This window comes from Squalius cephalus, assembly GCF_949319135.1.
Source record: "Squalius cephalus genome assembly, chromosome: 11".
NCBI classification, from domain to species: Eukaryota; Metazoa; Chordata; class Actinopteri; order Cypriniformes; family Leuciscidae; genus Squalius; species Squalius cephalus.
Window position 1 is genome coordinate 6,495,041 of NC_137132.1, and position 20,806 is coordinate 6,515,846.

The 20,806-nt window shown below is 36.9% G+C and overlaps 1 protein-coding gene across 3 annotated transcripts in view; it reads right to left on the reverse strand.

Annotated features, from left to right (window-relative positions):
• Window positions 1–19,610, reverse strand: part of LOC307167548 (NACHT, LRR and PYD domains-containing protein 3-like) — a 31,650-nt gene extending 12,040 nt beyond the window's left edge. The window contains exons 1-8 of one of the 3 annotated variants that reach the window (XM_079886729.1): window positions 19,334–19,610; window positions 18,961–19,056; window positions 18,573–18,686; window positions 17,211–17,324; window positions 7,691–9,493; window positions 4,927–5,097; window positions 3,127–3,297; window positions 1,759–1,929 (exon numbers count right to left, since the gene is read on the reverse strand). In XM_079886729.1, the coding sequence (XP_079742855.1) occupies window positions 1,759–1,929; window positions 3,127–3,297; window positions 4,927–5,097; window positions 7,691–9,493; window positions 17,211–17,324; window positions 18,573–18,686; window positions 18,961–19,010 (2,594 nt within the window). In that variant the 5' untranslated portion in view covers window positions 19,011–19,056; window positions 19,334–19,610. Of the gene's footprint in view, window positions 1–1,758; window positions 1,930–3,126; window positions 3,298–4,926; window positions 5,098–7,690; window positions 9,494–17,210; window positions 17,325–18,572; window positions 18,687–18,960; window positions 19,097–19,333 lie in introns of all 3 variants that reach the window. The other 2 variants (XM_079886730.1, XM_079886731.1) reach the window with 2 other exon arrangements.
• Between the last annotated feature and the right edge of the window lie 1,196 nt (window positions 19,611–20,806).

Consider the following 20,806-nt stretch of genomic DNA (forward strand, 5'->3'; position numbering starts at 1 on the left):
TGAAGCACGAGTGACTCACGCTTGTGGTGTTTTCAGCGTTTCACTGTATTGAGACATGGTGTAGGATAGGATACACATGTGAACTTTCATCGCAGAGCTGCTATGAGAGTCACTGCACGAAAATTTCACCATTTCATTTGATAAAACTGTCGTCATTCATTCGTTTCATATAGCCTAAACATTAAAACTGTAATGTCTTCACGACAACCTGTCAAAATAAAAGTTCGGTATAACTCAAAGAAATTAGAAAGAAATTGCACAATAAAATTAATTCTAAAATAATAAAAATAATAATAAAATCTATTAAAACGTTATTTTAAGGGAATTTCACACAAGTTTTCATACATGTTTTAATTTAAACAGTAAACTTGCCAAAAGAATAACACCTTATTTAAAAAAAAAAAAAACACACCATTTCTAAAAGTAAATTTGTATTTGTGCCTATAATGTTTCATTTTTTTTATTTTTTTGGAAAATTGTCAGCTGATAAAACCTGTGCTTCAGGGACCATATTCATATAAAATCTAAGGCTAAATGTAGCTCTTAACTGGCTAAATTAGATGGTGATTAACACTAAACAGTAGAAAATCAGTCCAGTCTCCCCAGCTGTAAATGACATTGGCTGTTAAAGTCTTGTGTTGCTTATAATAAATTGACATGTTGATAACACCTAATATTTCATAATGCTCTCAATTTGTTAAATGTCGATGCATACTGTATAGTGAGTGTGGTGGTGCTTATGGAGTGACGCTCTGGGATGGGTGAGTTGGGGGGGGGGGGGTATATTACAGTATACTCACTACAAAAAACTAGACTACACCACTGGCTGCACATAATAAATAATCACAGCGAAGTTCATTATAGTGATAAGCAAAATTGATTTTTTCATGTTAATTGCGATTAATCGTGCAGCTCTATTTGATATGTTCATCGACAGCCGATTAAAGGGGAACATGGCAACTCTAGGCATTTCTTCGCAGATTTTCACTTTTGTTGTCGTGTGTTTTCTCAACGAGCTCCCCCTACAGCTGTGGGCCGTATATTTCACAACACTAGTAAAAAAATCTCACTTGCGGCTCCCTCCTCCCCCTTTCTACCGCTGCTCATGTGCATTTGTTATTATGGGAGCCGGCCAACTTTATTGTGTGGAGCTATGTCTACCGAAGTGACACATCATACACAGTATCATAGCGTGTGTGTTTATGTTGAATTGCCGTAAAGTAGTTTCGCTTCTCATGAAACTTCCTATTTCCAACTTACCGGGACGTTAGTCCCCATTGCAAGGTTGGTTTTCCGCCGGGGAACGCTGGGGGGTGCGGGTAAAGTCACCATTCTCACCAGAACAGGTTATTTAACCATTCAAATGATTTCTAAACAGATTTATTAAGTTGAAATAGTTCTCAAGTTCCCCTTTAATGACCGTTGACCGTGATCAAATTTGACCTCCGACGAGATTCTGGCAGTGTCTGAAGATTTGACTCTCAGTCCTGCAGTGACTTCTCCTACGACAACCGTCACAATGTCTTTGTTTTTCAAGACAAGCCATGACCAAAATAAACATTAGAGATTTCTGTAGCCACCATTTCAATCCCGCGTGTAACGCAGCTCACATCACCAAACGTGTCATTGACTGATGATGTAAAACATGTTCAATCATTTACAGCTCAATAATCTGCACTCACAGCAGCAGAAAGAGGCTGAACACTTCAAATATACTTTACACTGTGATTCATGTGTGAGAGTCAAATATGATCTTACTCTAATTTCTCCAGTTTACAGTGAGGATTCTGTAGTACATCAGACAGCAGATTCACTGATTCTCCTATTTTATTCCCAGACAGACTCAGTTCTCTCAGGTGTTCAGGGTTTGATCTCAGAGCTAAAGTCAGAGCAGCAAAACCTTCATCTGTGACACCACAATCACTCAACCTGTAGAGAACAATGACACACACTTCACTCTCTCAGTTCAGATCAGATCAGTTTAGCAGTGAATCCATTATTAAAGAGAAAGTTCAAAATTAAAACACAAATTAATATGTTTGATGGATCATTAGATTGAGATCTAAAATGTCACAAAACATGATCATAAAACATCTAAAGTATCATTCAATCAGGAAAAATAATCTCTTATTGCACTATATTAAAATTCATTCTTGTACAAAATCTGCTTTAATAAATAACACTATTCACAACATAGTTTTACTCTGTGTTACTTACTAGATCTGTAGTAATATGTATGCAGTGTCAATTAGTGTGTGTGTGTGTTTTCATTTTACAAAATTAAAACAATCCTTTAGAAAGTGTCAATGCAGAAAGATGAACATAATTAACAGTAAGAATGAATCCAGCATGTTCTTCATTTCTCAGTTCTGACTGTTGAAGGGTTAAAATTTAAGAATCTATTTCAGATATGCTTCCTTACATAACATCACAGTGAAGAATACTGATTTTAGCTTTTAAGGTTAAGATCTCAGCAAAGTTGTAATTCCTGTTTTCTTTAATGGCTCTTCGAGTCCCAGTTTCACTCAGACTGATGGGATTAGCACACGAATGATTCACTGAGAATCTCACCTTTTGTTCTGCAAAAGGCTTTCGGACCCAAATGGCTCTTGGAGCCTTATGCTAATTAAATTAGGATTGGCCAGACCCTCACAGTCTTGGGTGTTACCTTAATCTGTATACTCATTTACATGCTTTGTTTGAATTTGTCTCCACCCCCAAAAGTCCCTCCTCCTAAAATGCCTATAAGACACCATGTAAAGTTATGTTAGACAGATCATGTTGGAAGTTTCTACAGCCGCGTACGGAGGAGTTCTCAATAAAGAATAACTTCTGTTGAACGTGATCCCGACTGTCTCCTGGTCTCTGCTTTGAAGAAAGAAAAACTTTACAACACTGTGTTGAGCTCGAGTCTGTTTAAAGTCAAGAGACTGAAATGTTGATTGTGTGTGAAAGTGTGTATTTCAGTGTGACTCTCAGTCCTGCAGTTTCATGTTATTGAGGATCAGCTCATGTGTTCAATCATTTACAGCTCAATAATCTGAACTCACAGCAGCAGAAAGAGGCTGAACACTTCAAATATACTTTACATTGTGATTCATGTGTGAGAGTCAAATATGATCTTACCTCAGTTTCTCCAGTTTACAGTGAGGATTCTGTAGTACATCAGACAGCAGATTCACTGATTTTCCTATTTTATTCCACGACAGATCCAGATCTCTCAGGTGTTCAGGGTTTGATCTCAGAGCTGAAGTCAGAGCAGCAAAACCTTCATCTGTGACGCCACAATTACTCAACCTGTAGAGAACAATGACACACTCTTCACTCTCTCAGTTCAGATCAGGGGTGCGTTTCCCAAAAGCATTGTTAGCCAACTGCATTCGCAAGATCCGTCATTATCAGCATAGTAAAACGAGTCTGTGTTTCCCGAAACCATCGTTTTAACGAACATTCGCAAACAGCATCGCAAAGTTGTGTAGTTGGAACGACAGCTCTCCACCTGTGATTAAAAGCAGTTTCTAGTTTGCATGACATGTGGACTTAATAAATCCTCATCCTGAGCAAAATAAGCAAGCTGACATTCATTACAATCTGTATCTTTTATTTAGAATAAATTCAAATGCCATTCATGTCTTTTAGATTGTCAAGACATTTAAAGCACTGTTTTTAAAGAGTGCGCATGTGAGAACGTGCTCTAGTGCGTAAGAACGAGCCTATGATTGAATCTGGAAATAAAGCAAAATAACTGTGAAAAATTAGAAATTGTCCTCAGATGCCATTTCTGTAATTTACAGCAAAACATCTAGCGATCTCAAATTCGATAATACGATCCCGAACAGGTTCATTCAAAGAAGTTATTACTCCACCACGTGCTTGACGTCATAAACCAACATGGTTGAATGACCACTTTGCGACAATACGGTTTCGGGAAACAGTCGTGACTAGCTAGTTGATTTCTTCAACGATGCATCGCACTATGATAGTTAAGCAGCGAGTTACGCCGTTGTTCGGGAAACACACCCCAGATCAGTTTAGCAGTAAATCCATTATTAAAGAGAAAGTCCAAAATTAAAGCACAAATTAATATGTTTGATGAATCATTAGATTGAGATCTAAAATGTCACAAAACATGATCATAAAACATCTAAAGTATCATTCAATCAGGAAAAATAATCTCTTATTTGCACTATATTAAAATACAGTCTTGTGCAAAATCTGCTTTAATAAATGACACTATTCACAACATAGGTTAGTTTTACTGTTTTAAGTCGACTGCACACTGTGCGATTTTGGCCGTCTGAGACAAATTTAGCAAATCCTAAAAGTTTCCTCTGATCTTAGGCCAAAACCTGAAGTGTTTGATCATTAGTTTGTCTTTTTGTTTGGAAAGATGTTTGATGTGTTTCTTTTTTAAATGCACATTAAAAGAGCAGCGTTTACTATTGATCAGAGCCGTACGTCACTGACAAGCTGCACATAATAAATAATCACAGCGAAGTTCATTATAGTGATAAGCAAAATTGATTTCATGTTAATTGTGATTAATCGTGCAGCTCTATTTGATACGTTCACCGACAGCCGATTAAAGACTGTTGCGATCAAATTTGACCTCCGACGAGATTCTGACAGTGTCAGAAGATTTGACTCTCAGTCCTGCAGTGTGACTTCTCCTACGGCACCCGTCATATTGTCTTCGTTTTTCAAGACAAGCCATGACCAAAATAAACATTAGAGATTTCTGTAGCCACCATTTCAATCCCGCGTGTAACGCAGCTCACATCACCAAACGTGTCATTGACTGATGATGTAAAACATGTTCAATCATTTACAGCTCAATAATCTGAACTCACAGCAGCAGAAAGAGGCTGAACACTTCAAATATACTTTACATTGTGATTCATGTGTGAGAGTCAAATATGATCTTACTCTAATTTCTCCAGTTTACAGTGAGGATTCTGTAGTACATCAGACAGCAGATTCACTGATTCTCCTATTTTATTCCCAGACAGACTCAGTTCTCTCAGGTGTTCAGGGTTTGATCTCAGAGCTGAAGTCAGAGCAGCAAAACCTTCATCTGTGACGCCACAATTACTCAACCTGTAGAGAACAATGACACACACTTCACTCTCTCAGTTCAGATCAGATCAGTTTAGCAGTGAATCCATTATTAAAGAGAAAGTTCAAACTTAAAGCACAAATTAATAATGTTTGATGGATCATTAGATTAAGATCCAAAATATCACAAAACATGATCCTAAAACATCTAAAGTATCATTCAATCAGGAAATATAATCTCTTATTTGCACTATATTAGAAATTCAGTCTTGTGCAAAATCTGCTTTAATAAATGACACTATTCACAACATAGGTTAGTTTTCTTTTGAGACTATACATAATCCATTCACTATAGCAATAAATGATGTTCATTGCTACCCTGATTATGTTCATTGATTATGTATGGATTAATCCATTATACATTAATACATAATCCATTTCTGCTGAGAACCGATGGCCAATTACACGCTGCAAAACGGCATTTCAAAATAGTTACCCACAACAGATTTTGTAAAAGTAATGACTTGTAAATAATCTTAAATGTCTCATTGTAGATTGCTATCCTAGTTATGTAAGAGTCGTTGATACACATTAAAGGTCCCATATTGTACAACTTTCTGAAGTTTTATTTTAGGTTTTGATGTCCTTAAGAATATATATTTGCAATTTAAGTACCAAAAAAACATCTCAATATATTTTTTTCAGCTCCTTTCTCAGGAGCTCTGCCAAGAACAGGTCGATTTTGGCCTGTCTACTTAATATTCATGAACCTCTCTTCTGATTGGCCGGTTGTTTTCTGAGTGACCCACCATTGGTGGTTGTGGTGACTGAAGGCGGTGACTGAAGAGTTCTGACATCACATTTTTACGGCTCTGAAAAGGCAAAGCTACTGTACTGTATGCAGGTTGTGTGCATTTGTCTGTGGATTGACTGTTTTGAAACGTGTATGGTAGTTACAGTACATTGTCCCTAGACCTCTGTTATCATGAAAAAACCCAGGAAATTTCAGTTTTGACAATATGAGAGCTTTAAATCTGCACTTTACTAGAGAACCATCACCAATTTCACATACTCAGGGATTTGAATTTGTATTGTCAATCTCACAGTAAAATTACAATGTGAAGTTTTAGTCAACTTTAATCTAAACATCAAGTAAATGTTTAATTGTCCTTCTAATAGCAAAATTTAAATGTATGACTCTGCTATGTAAACCAAACATAAATTTTTTTTTTAGGAGATTTGAGCTACTTCATAAATGAGCTGTTTCTCCAGTTGTTTGCTTGGTCTTCATTTCTTTTATCATTTCTTTTAGGGGTCATATAATGGTACATGCACTTTTACAAGTTGATTGTACTGAAATGTGTGTTGGCAGTGCCTGTACACAACCATCATAAAATGATAGATATCCATCCAGTGTTTTTTTTTTATCTTCTTATATGTTTAGCCCTCTCTGAAATCAATCTGGGGTGCGTTTCCCGAAAGCATCGTTGGCCAACTATGGTCGCAAGTTCATCGCAATGTCCATTGAACTCTATTGGTAACGACGGAACTTGCGACCATAGTTGGCCAACGATGCTTTCGGGAAACCCACCCGTTCGATTTTGAGAAGTCAGAAAATCGACGCCCCGCCCACAATTGCTGATTGACAGGAACGTTTCAACACAGACCCGCCCTTGCTCGTGAGTGAGCTGTCAATCATAGCCCGCGCGGCGCGTCATTGTTGATAGCTGGAGCACTGTCTGTCTATGAGCAGAATGGAGGTTCTTCGGTGTAATAACGAACACAGCAGTCATATTGATGTTCCTAAATCCGAACCGCTGAAGACGCAGTGGCTGAGTTTGTTTTCGAAGGGAATATTACTCACGATCAACGTCAATGCTTTCATGTTTGCGAGCGTGAATCATTTCACACACCAGACTAAGTTACTTTATAAACAAAGTCAGTATAAAGCTGTTTTTGCTAAGAAGCTGCTCCTGAAAAAAGGATCGGTACCCACTATTCGTGTTCCTGCTGCACCTCCAGAAGAAGTGAGTGTAACGTTTTATTAACCTTTATATTAATATTTATATTAATCTTTGCAAATCGCTAGCACGCTTCACGATGAATGCGGCTATTTTTATGGCATGTTTTCTATGTACGACATTCTCAATATAATTCATAATCCCACTTTTATAATGAACAACGCGTTATGGTTATTATGTTATTGTGTTGGTGTACGCACAGAACAGAGGGGCGGGGTGAGCAAAGCTCATTATCATTTAAAGACACATGCACTTAAACGGCGTGCTGAAAACAGAGCTGTTTTTGACCAGGTAAAATTAGTGTTTTCTTACAATACTAATGAGAATTTTTAAAGTATATTACAAACTTTTAATTTAGACCCTAAAGAATCATATTAGCTTGTACAAAAATGGCATTATATGACCCCTTTAAATATTTAAATTCCCTCTTTATGTGCAACTAACTAGTAAACCTGAATTATTTATTCATACACACATTTTACATGGTCACAGGTTAGGAAACACATCAAATACTGACCACTGAACTCTAGACAACATCTGCAGCACTGAAGATTTATGAACTTTTATTTTCCTGATGTTTTAACACTGAACTGATTGTTCTGATTGATACTTACTGAACTGATCTGGATTCTTTAATCACAGGAAGAAGCTTCAGAAGAACCTTTAGTTTTTCAGTTTTATTGACTCTTCCAACAAAATCATTAATATTAAATTCATCCAGCTTCTCATCTGATGTCAACAACACAAAGACTACAGCTGACCACTGAGATGAAGAGAGTTTGGCTTCCTTTATTCTTCCAGATTTCAGATACTGTTGTATTTCCTCCACTAGTGAACGATCACCCAGTTCATTCAGACAGTGGAACAGATTGATGGATTTCTCTGGAGAGTCAATGATCCTGATCTTCTTCTTGATGTACTCAACTGTTTCCTCATTGCTGTCAGATCTGCTTGTCTGTTTCATTAGTCTTTGTAGGAGAATCTGATGAGACTCCACTGACAGACCCAGAAGAAACCGCAGGAAAAGATCCAGATGTCCATTTTTACTCTGTAGAGCCTCATCCACAGCTCTCTGATGCAGCGCAGATAAAGAAACATGTTTAAACTTGAGCTGAAACAAGTCACTGACTTTAGACAGCAATCTCTGTTTTGTGTTTGGGTCAAACACATTTCTGTTGTGGTTTGTGAAGGAGAGATGCACATATAGAGCCGCTAGATGTTCCTGAACACTCAGATGAACAAAGCAGAAGACTTTCCCCTGATACCAGCCAAACTCCTCTCTGAAGATCTGAGTGCACAATCCTGAGTAAACTGATGCTTCTGTCACATCAATGCCACACTCTCTCAGGTCTTCCTCATAGAAGATCACATTGCCTTTCACAAGCTGCTGAAAAGCCAGTTTCCCCAGTTTGAGGATCATGTCTTCATCTGTCACGCTCTGCTCATAGTCCTTCTCATGTTTGATGTTGGTCTGAAGGATCAGGAAGTGTGTGTACATCTGAGTGAGAGTCTTGGGAATCTCTCCTCTCTCTGCTTTGCTCAACATCTTCTCCAGAACAGTGGCTGAGATCCAGCAGAACACTGGGATGTGGCACATGATGTAGAGGCTCCTTGATGACTTCAGGTGTGAGATGATTGTATTGGCCAGACTCTGATCACTGATTCTCTTCCTGAAGTATTCCTCCTTCTGTGGATCATTGAAGCCTCGTACCTCTGTCACTCGATGGACACACTCAGAGGGGACGAGATCGGCTGCTGCTGGTCTGGAGGTGATCCAGATGAGAGCAGAGGGAAGCAGATTCCCCACAATGAGGTTCGTCAGCAGCTCGTCCACTGAGGTCTCTTTGGTCTGATCCTGTAGAGTCTCATTGTTGTGAAAGTTTAAGGGAAGACGACACTCATCCAGACCATCAAAGATGAACAACACTTTATATTTGTTACTGGATATTTCCATTTCTTTAGTTTCAGGGAAAAAGACATGAAGAAGATCTGAAAGACTGAGTGTTTTGTCCTTCATCAGATTGATCTCTCTGAAAGGAAGTGGAAATATGAGCTGGACGTCCTGATTCTCTTTCTCTTCAGCCCAGTCCAGGATGAACTTCTGCACAGAGACTGTTTTTCCAATGCCAGCGACTCCCTTTGTCAGCACAGTTCTGATGGGTTTGTCTTGTCCAGGTAAAGGTCTAAAGATGTCTGTGCATTTGATCGGTGTGTCCTCTGTTGCTGCTCTCCTGAATTGTGTCTCAATCTGTCTCAGCTCATGTTCATTACTGATCTCTCCACTCTCACTCTCTGTGATGTAGAGCTCTGTGTAGATCTCATTCAGGAGTGTTGGGTTTCCCTGCTGTGCTGTTCCTTCATACAGACACTCAAACTTCTTCATCAGATTTGATCTAAACCTGTTGAGGACTTCATGGCTGTAAAATTAAAATACCACAGTATTAATAAACACAATTACTTTTTTTAATCATATATTTTTATTAGGGGTGTAACGATATTCAAACCGAACCGAAAAACTGCGATACTCCACCCACAATACGTATCGCGATACTCTCATGGTGTACCGAGGACGCCCCGCCCCCTGCTGCCCCGGCACAATGGACCTCATGTCTTATGTGTTCACAACGAATACAGCGTTATAGCCTAACCACCATTAACACCCTATAATAGCAAGCTCCGTAATTTGTTACTTTCGATAATAAGCAAGGTGTAATCTTTCAAATTCTGTCTATTTGATCACAAAATTCAAACAATAAATGCCGTTTTGGCGCTCTTTGATGTGGCGTGACAGATCACTGTACTAGCTCCTCATTTAAAGGTGCAGTGTGTGATTTTTAGCGGCATCTAGTGGTGAGATTGCGAATTGCAACCGTTCAATAACTCGCGGCCTTTCCTTCAAATTGCAAACTCAAATGAGAAGCTAGGGTGGCCGACGTAGGATCGGAAGATGTCATCGTCTGAGTCAGCAGAGAGTAGCAAGTCAAGCAATGAGGTTTCTCTATATTATATTTTATATTAAATTATATTTACTTAATTATTCAGAAAAACCACAGGTTATTGCGATTGTTATTTTTACTTGTTTATCATTGTGTTAGTCTTTTATTCACTGACTTTACCATAGCTTGTTTCCATGCTAGTTAGTATAAGATAAGAGCATCAAAGCAGCTAACTTAGGTAAGGGGAAATAGCTAACGTTACGATGTCCGAGGCGTCGTTCAGACAGCATGTTTTTCTCAACGTTTGCAGAGTCAGGAACAACCTGAGTATTCTGCTGCGTCTCATTCAAGTTAGTGACGAAACGCGCTCTGTTGCGCTGTTTTGTTCGCTGTCGGCTACGGTAGAAACATGACGTCACAATATGTCGACCTTCATAGAAGGGGGTGGCCGCGGTTATGTAGATCTAAATGACTCATTCTAAGGTAATAAAAACATAACGGTTCATTAAGTAAGGTCTTTATACACCACTGAAAACATAGTTATGGATCTTAAATTGCATTTCTGTCAATAGATCCTCAGAAATATCACACATTGCACCTTTAAAGTGGCAGTGCGGAGCGCGAGTAAACGCGATTCTCTTCCTCATAATAAACATGAATGGACACCTGAAGGTATGTTAAAAGATACAGTATTCTTACTGAAAGGCATCATAACTTGTGTAATCAATCGATCAGTGTTTCAGCAGCGGAAAGACGCCAATAAAACTTTTTAGTTTGTCTTAGTTTGTCACATAGCCTTATATTTACCTCAAGCAAGTCATTCAGTGCCCACCACAGCTTGTTGGTTCCTAAATGAACTAGGGCTGGTCCGAATACCATTTTTTGAGCTTCGAAGCTTCGGTAGTAATGAACATCGAATATTCGAAACTTTGGAGATGGGCTGAACATATTCTTCTCTCTAATAAAGGCACGAATCACTATGTGTCTGTATGTCCGTTTGCATTTTGATTATTTCGAGAACCGTTCATCCAATCGACTTCACAAGGGAGTGCAGTGTATGGAAGTAAAATAATGTCAAATGTTTTCGAAACAAAAAGCCTGTTGAATTGCACTACTTGAAAAAAAAATAGGCATTGCATTAACCATGCTTGCATTTTAATGCATTGTATTTTTAGGGCTTGCATTTTTATGGCCTGAAATTCAACATGGTTGAATATTTAAGCTGTGAATATTTCAATTAAAAACATTTCAAACACATTTTCATTATTAAAAATTCAATAATCCATATTCACCTTTCATATTTCACTTCCAAAATATTCAAACTGTTTAAAAATACAACCTATAATATTCAACAGGCAATTTTCGGTCCATTTTATTTCGCTTTGCAAATTCAGTGGTTCAAATTCGACAGTAAATTCAAAGGAACTGCAGGAAAAGCAGTAGATTACCGAGATACTCTCCATCTGCTGTTAGTCAACCTCACCAGCAGGGGGTGCAAAATAGGGCTGAACGATTAATTGCATTTGCGATAATATCGCGATATGATGAAACGCGATTTTCTAACCGCAAAAGCTGTGATTAAACTTTGGTCACGTGACACGCGAGAGTAAAGCAGTCTGCACTACGGGAAGCATCGACTTGGCACGCTACGCATATAGACCTGGCATAGGCTACAGGAAAGAACAGTTTGTATTTATGTGATATTGTGTTATAGATTCTCTCCAACGATTTTGTATCTATTCAGATAATTTCAGAATAGAGTCTGAGCTTAGTTTTAAACACAGATATGACGCTGCGTGTGCTTTATAAACAACCGTATTCTGCTTGCTTCCTCTGTCTCACACACACGCACACACGCACCACTCGAACCTTCCGAAAAATAATCTTTCATAAAGTTTGGAGAAGTTGAAGCGAATTACCGGTACAAGGACATTCGTAGGCTGCATTGCACAAAATGCGCTATAATAACTTACGCGTCACGCGTGCTTTGCTTGATGTTACTCAGTCTGGCCCGCCGGTATTTTCCTTACAAATGCTCTACGAAGGCATCATATGTCTTTTGGAATGCAGTTGGCTTATATATTAAAAATATGAAAATCACCGACAGAAGCTGCTTTCAGTTTCAAATACTCACGCGCGCTTTGCGAAGAGCGCTTGAGCATGCGGCTGTGAGCGACTCCATCTACGTGTACTTGCATCTCAAAATGCTTTTATGACGCGAAATTAATGTAAACGCAGTCAGTTATTTTAACAGACAGGACAAACCACATCTTATATTTCAAAAGAGATGAAAACGTTCAGACAGCATACCCTTAAATACTGAAAGCACTCTTTGTTTATTGTTTGTAATGTTTTTAATGTTTTTATTTTATTTGATTTTATGTTTTGAAGCTATATTAGTTAAAATTCTTAACATATAGTTGTATTATTTAGTTTTTTAATGTGTATTTCTTTTTAAAAGTACTTATAATTATAAATATTTTAAGTTTTATTAATAAGATTAATTAATAAGAAAAAAAATTTGATTGGCTCATGAGGTGCCTAAAGATTCCCATCCTATTTTAAAATGATGTATTGCTTGTTTTTGTTGAAATAATAGAAAAGATAAAGATCTTAAAAAAATAATTGCATATTAAATCGCAATCGCAATATTGGTAAAAACTAATCGCAATTAGATTATTTTCCAAAATCGTTCAGCCCTAGTGCAAAAGCGCGTGTTGTTGACGAAGACAGAGCAACAGTTAGAGCAAGCCATTCATTCATAAAATGAAAATGATTATCTGTGTCAGTATATATGCGGAAAAGATGATAAAGACACAAAAGCTGTGTTTATGTTTCATTCAATAACTTCATTGTTACTTTCCCTGGGTAGCCTACATGTCATCAGCTTTCTCTACATGAACAGGATTATAATCGGTTTCCCTCAGTACTCATACTCAAGAATTCCCTTTCTGTCGGGACAAAACGCTTAACTTAGCTTATGGACTAATACAGTGATATGAAAGATCAAACTCGCACCTTATTGGGGATGTAGGCTGTAGGCTACTATATAGCTAGATGGACTAAGAATATGAACGTAACGCGCAAAGTTTCATGCAGAGCGTTTCGTGATATACTGGCATAAAATCAACACTTGATCAATAATAAAACTTTCTTCTCTCTCTCTCTCTCTCTCTCTCTATAAATATATATTATATATATATATAGAGAGAGAGAGAGAGAGAGAGAGAGAGAAAAGATATATATAGTATAGTATAGTATAGTAGGCTATGCCTACGTGTATTGCATTAGCTTAAACTGGGAAGAGTCATAGCACTTGCATATTGTCTTCCTATTGTTAGTTTAACTGTAAATCGCTTTGGATAAAAGCGTCTGCTAAATAAATGACAATGTAGCCTAATAAATGTCAAATTGGCTTGACATTGGACATTCACACATTTAGGGACCGTCTCTAAAGTGTATACAACATTGGCATACACGTTTCTAACTTCAATAGCAAACTTTAATTTATTTGAATAAATATCAAAAATCCAAAGGGTGCGCATTATGCCTGACACTACATGAACACTTTACAGTTCGTTTTATGACTGTAAGTCGTTCTATTCAAATGCTATTGAAGTTAGAAACGTGTATACCAAAGTTGTATACACTTTAGAGACGGTCCCTAAATGTGCGAATGTCCAATGTCAAGCCAACTTTATGCCAGTCTATCACTGGGAAACGCTCAGAATTAAACTTTGCGCGTTATTCTGAGTCCATCTGCTTGCCTGCGAGTTTGGTCTTTTATATCACTGTAATTAGTCCATTAAGCTATACGTTAAGCGTTTTATAGGCTATGTCAAGAAGGGGATTCCTTAAGTATTGAGGGAAACCCTAATAGCCTGCATGCAGCACATCGCCACAATATAAAGTTAAGGCCACTAACAACCAAGAGAAATATATGTCAACCTCAAAAATGTAACATTGGATCTTTATATCCGCATCGGGGAATAACATTATAATCTTGTTCACGGTAGAGAAAGATGCTTGTAGGCTACACAGGGAAAGTAACCGTGAAGACACTGAATTTAACACAAAACCGCCGTCATAATAATCACAAATACACTCACGGGCGTCAGTTTGGTTTGAAATGTGCTGGGGACAGAGACGCATTCGGAAGTGCTTTTTCAGAAGTGCTGGGTACAATGACGCATTCATTTTTTTTTCTCTTTCGCGCAGGTTATGTTTTGAAAGACGATGTTCTGTAGCTCAGGCACGGGCACGGCCCCACTTTTCAAAAGGCTCACCCAAAACTAAAAAAAAAAAAAAAACTTTTACTATAGGCCTATTATAATTTTGTCAATAATTATTAAAAAATCGCAAATAAGCTCATAATTTGTGCTAAAATAGTGTTTAATTTTAAAAAACATTTTAAAACGCTGGTTATATTTAGATGTTTCTGCGCAAGTTCAGCAGACAGTGAGGTTCGGGTTTGTTCCGATCAGAGCTCGTGAGTGGAGAGCGCATTTCTGAATATTCCGCTCCGCTCGTTCATTCCTCAGGGTCGCTCGCTCAACACAGATGTCCTTTTGCCTGGTTCGAAAATATCTGGAATAAGGGCTGCTTCTGACTAAAAGTTGTTTTTTTCTAGTCGACTAGTAGGCTAGTTGTTCATTTAAGTCATTCGTGGACAAATCGCCCCTTTATATTAATTTAATTACTTATATTATATAGCCTACAGGATAATGAGCGTTTACGTAATATAGCCGCACTCAAGCGCACGACCGCACGCATAAAGCTTGCCACAAAGAACCGGTAAAAGTAATGATTATGAATACGTCTAAATGTGTCTAAATACACTGTGAATGTGAATGTGCATTAAACGCTGAGTTTCGGTTCATTTATGAGACGAACTCCAGTTCACTCGCCGGCGCCTTGTCGTGATTCTGCTATATTTACTTTAAATCCAGGCAACTGGTTCATGAAACATTAATTAAAATTAAGATATAATTAATACAAAACTAAATTAAATTTAAAGAAAGCAGCTGTTCTGTTTGAGGTCTCTGTGAAAGTTGTAAAGCAGTCTTTTAGTGCCACTTTCAGAGCGCTGCACGTCCGTAACCGAGAACTGACACGTTGTTTTTTCCCTCATAAATGCGAACATGAAAAATAAAATAAAATTAATATTATAATGTTTTTTTGTTGGGTCAGACAATGATTACCAAATTTCTCTCTCATATTGCTCCTCATAACCACTGAAAACGGTCAAAAAATCGAACCAAAAGTCAAATTAATATGGACGGAAGTTAAAAGTGGTGGGTACAAAATGACTCATGACGAAATCTGGTGGGTACGCGTCCCCCCCGTCCCCCCCGAAATCGACGCCTATGAATACACTTACATTGCTGTAAATGAGTTTTATGAATGAATGGCTTGCTCTAACTGTTGCTGGTCTTCGTCAACAACACGCGCTTTTGCACAACCTGCTGGTGAGGTCGACTAACAGCAGATGGAGAGTATCTCTGTAATCTACTGCTTTTCCTGCAGTTCCATTGAATTTACTGTCGAATTTGAACCACTGAATTTGTGGAAGCGAATTTGCAAAGCGAAATAAAATGGACCGAAAATTGCCTGTTGAATATTATAGGTTGTATTTTTAAACAGTTTGAATATTTTGGAAGTGAAATATGAAAGGTGAATATGGATTATTGAATTTTTAATAATGAAAATGTGTTTGAAACGTTTTTAATTGAAATATTCACAGCTTAAATATTCAACCATGTTGAATTTCAGCCCATAAAAATGCAAGCCCTAAAAATACAATGCATTAAAATGCAAGCATGTTTAATGCAACGCCTATTTTTTTTTTCAAGTAGTGCAATTCAACAGGCTTTTTGTTTCAAAAACATTTGACATTATTTTACTTCCATAGCAGTGTCCCATTTGGTGCAATATAGACGCGACACATTCAGAATTAATAAACTTTTAGTAAACTACAGAACAGCATGAGCGGGAAGAGTCGCATCGCGCCTCACGCGGGCAGGGCTTATTTGCTCCGAGAATGGACACAGTCTGCACTAGTGATATAAAACGCACACACACAGGTCTGTTAACTTAAGCAATACTTTTAAGGTAGTCTAATATTTTTCTGACTAACAAATTACTGACACAGTAAAGGGTAGATTTAAATAAAGAAAAACGAAATTTAAATAAAGAAAAATGAATTTTAAATAAAAAAAAACGAAATTTAAATAAAGAAAAACGAAATTTAAATAAAGAAAAATGAATTTTAAATTAAAAAAAACGAAATTTAAATAAAGAAAAACGAAATTTAAATAAAGAGGAAACGAAATTTAAATAAAGAAAAACGAATTTTAAATAAAGAAAAAAAATAAATTTAAATAAAGAAAAACGAAATTTAAATAAAGAAAAACGAAATTTAAATAGGCCTAAAGAAAAACAAAATTTAAATAAAGATAAAACGAAATTTAAATAAAGAAAAACGAAATTTAAATAAAGAAAAACGAAATTAAGTTAAATTAAAAACGAGATTAATTTGAGATTGAGATTGAGATTGATAATAACGGGTAAAAAGGCTAATACATTTTGTTTCTATTATTCTATTTTCCACAATGTCAAAGCAACGCAGCTTTCCCATTGCGGAACACTATAGGCGTCGGTTCTATTTCTAGCATGCAGGCGTTTTCGCGTGTCTCACGCAGGCAGTGTGCAAACTCCAGCCTGTTAACATGGGAGCTGAAATAAAAAACAGACACGCCACGCAGCTGAGACACTCACGCCACGCAGCCAGTGTGTCGCCGGCCTTATTCAAGCACGAATGAGAACCGTTTCGCGGGGTATCCCAGGTGTGAAAAAAAAAAAAAAAAAAAGATTATTCGAATGTCAAATTTTCAAATCGAATACCAACCCACCGATCGAATATTCGGGTCCAGCCCTAATTCAAAAATCACATTTTCATTTATCCTTAAAGAATTGATTTTCACAATGTTGATTTTTTTTTTTAAAATGAACTAAGTGCTCTCATATACGTCTCTCATGTGTGAATAACACAACATTCACTAAAATATTAGCTACACATAAAAATAACCATAAGAAATGTCCAAAAATAATTTCTCATATCTTGTAGAATATATTACTGATAATGTTCTGATAATATAAAATGTCATACTATAATCATATTTTTATAGAAATGTAATACCTGAGATCATGTTGTGTATCTTCACTCTTAAAATATACTGGATGACCCATAGACGCGTCACTCCTCATAGACACACAGCTGGGCTCTGGTTCTGATCTCTTCTGATGAACTGAACTATAACATAATATTAAAGTTAATACATTGAATTACTGCATTCAAAAATCACATTTTCATTTATCCTTAAAGAATTGATTTTCACAATGTTGATTAAAAAAAAATTAAAATGAACTAAGTGCTCTCATATACGTCTCTCACTGTGAATTTGATTTTATTTAATTATATCTAGATTTTGATTTGATTTATTTAATTATATCAAGAAAGCCTTAAACATAAAACAAAAGGCATCAAATACAATCGAGGATAAAAACACAATTAAGTCCAGGACTTATTTCCATTGTGGTCCTCAACACATAACATCAGGACAAGACACTTCCATATTGTGTGATAATCAATGACATAACATGCTGTACAAACATTTTCCTTAAATAAGCAAAAATATAAACTGTAACTGGCCCCTGGTTCTGTCCCGCTACCCTCTCTAATAACCAATCCTTGGTCCTCTTTTTAAAAGAGTTCATGCTTGAAATCACTTTAATTTGCCGGTCTAACTTATTCCACTGAACTGCCCCTATATAGGCAAATGTTTCTTTCCCTAACACTGTCTTGAATGCATAAGGACAGAGGTCTGATATACTGCCACGAGTGAAAATAGTGTGTGTGCCCTAAAATTTTTTGGGACATTACCATACAATATTTTATGGATCATGGTCAGTCTTGACATAATAACATGCGACTCAACAGGAAGCCAGTTAAGCTCAACAAATTGTGACCTACCTATATGAGACCTATGGCCCATGTTTAGAATTATTCTTATTCATTTATTTTGTGCTGTTTGCAGCCTCCCTTTAAGTCATTTTGTTAGGCCTTCAAACCAGGATGTGCATGCATATTCAAACTGGTTTAAAATTAAAGCATTAGCTAAATTGATCATTGTTGACCTATCTAAAAATGTAGAATTTCTGGCTAAAAACTTTGTAAGCCCGATGACTTTACTCAGAACCTTATTGGCCATCTTCCTGCCATCCAAGTTGCTTTCTAGGATGCAACCCAGGTATTTTACTGACGTTTTTGTACTGACCACAACATTATTCAAAATAACCCTAAATTCCGAGCATCTATTCAATTTGTATTTTGAGCCAAACAGAATGGTCTCCGTCTTTTCCACTACATACACTAAAATATTAGCTACACATAAAAATAACTGTATGCAATGTCCAAACAGAATTTCTCATATCTTGTACAATATATTACTGATAATGTTCTGATAATATAAAATGTCATATTTTTATAGAAATGTAATACCTGAGATCATGTTGTGTATCTTCACTCTTAAAATTTGCTGGATGACCCATAGACGCGTCACTCCTCATAGACACACAGCTGGGCTCTGGTCCTGATCTCTTCTGATGAACTGAACTATAAAAAAAAATAATAATAAAAAAATAAAATAATAATAATAATAATAATAATAATAAATATAAATATATATATATATATATATATATATATATATATATATATAAATAATTTATTTATTTGATATTTTAATATACATTTTTAAAAGGTATTTTAATAAAAGAAGAACTGGCTGGTCTAATTGTTTTCAATGAAATTTCAGCTTTTAACGTAATAAAAACATCTTCTTTACTATAATTTAAAGATGGTTTAATCTGGAGTTTATTCAAAATACCTGCAACCTGGATAAAAATCTTCATCTCTGGATGTTTGAGTTTCATCCATGATGAAGCTGAACAGTTGAAACAGAATCTGATCTTCACCACTGACTCTGAATGGAAATGACAAACAATAATTCAGCTGAACGGAACCTGAGATTCAGAGAAACAGGATCATGAGACGCGGCGTTCACTCAAATGCACAATGTTAGCCGTAGCCTATTAACACAAATGCTTAACCACAGACAACACGAAACAATGAAACCATGTTTTTCTCTGAAATGAAAAATATAAACCAAACACATATAAAATAACTAATATGTCCTTTAAGGGAAATATTGGCCTAAATCCGGAAGTCACATGTGAAACGTCTCGAGCTTGAACACTCACCTTGATCAACGTTTGATCACATTCAGATTCACAAAATCCACCGCCGTTTCTATCAAGTTACACGTATCCGTGTCTTAGCTTTTGTGAAGGTTTCCATTAAACACTTTGCATTTGAATCTCAGTATAGAATCGATTCTGGCTGTTAAATGACGAAACATCAACTCTGAACATTTACTTTCACTTTTCATTTTTTCCGCGCAAAACAATAGTGTTGTCCGGTTCGTGAACGAATCGTTCTTTTGAACCGGTTCTTTTTAGTGAACCGGTTCTTTTTAGTGAAACGGTCGAACCAGTAGGTTACATCAAATCGGACTGAATCGTTCGTAACAGTTCGCGTCTTGAGTCAGTGCTGATCTTACTAAAGTTACTCACTTTCCGACATGCCTGACAGTTCCTCCGACTCGAAATAAAACAATATCCCCGTGTATTCTTTATTCCAGTAACTCCAACATTTTACTGAACTGAGGCATGTGCTGAGCAGAGAGAACTGATGGGCACGAGCAGCTGATACTGCGCATGCGCGCACTACCGACCACATGGTTCTCAATCACCAGTACAGAACCGAGAACTGTTTCTTTCGGACACGTTCGAATCGACACTGAAAACCGATGAGCTGATGAGCTGAGCATGTGTGCAATTTTTTCAGAGGGACGAAATGCATGTTTCTTAAGTATTTTGTTGATCACCAGTAAGTGTAAAACAATAAAACATGTTGGAAACATGTTTAGGCCTATCACATAATTACTGTCTTATCACTGTAGTGTTTTAAAGATTGGGAAAGACAATGAATGGATTGTAAAACTGTCGAACTAAACATAGCCTACTAAAGCATATTTTCAGTAACAGCTCATTTAATTTCTAAGTTGATATAAATCTTTGACAAACTCCTGCCAAGGTTTTAAGGGTGCAAAGTAAATGTTTACAATATGCTAATCAAAACATAACGTAGCCTATTAAATATACTGGAGAGGATTATGCATCGACTTTTTTAGTTTTGTCGACTGTAGGCTAGTAAGGTTTCATATCAGTTCTCAGCTCAGCTTAGCACACACACACAGCTACAGCGGTTCTCAAGTCAAGAACGCTCTTGGTTACTAACATAACCTCGGTTCTCTCTAGATGAGGGAACGAGTGTTGCGTAAGCTAGTTTACGCTATGGGAAAATCCCTTTTCTCGAGAATACTGAAGCCCAAAAATTATCCTTAATTTTTGCATTAATTTAAAACGCGTTGCTGCATAATGTAACGTGGAGTTGGAGGGAAGCTAACGTTAAGCCACGAGGCTATTAGCATAGCTCCGGCATGAAATAAAGTAGCAAGGCAGGAGACGAAGTGGAGGGATTTCCACACTGCATATTTATTCTCAGATACAGACCATACAAGCCAGGTCTCACGGCATATAAACTATTACCTTCAGCAAAAATAATAACCGGACAGAAATGTTCGTGACCTATAGCCTTCACCAGCGTCCACA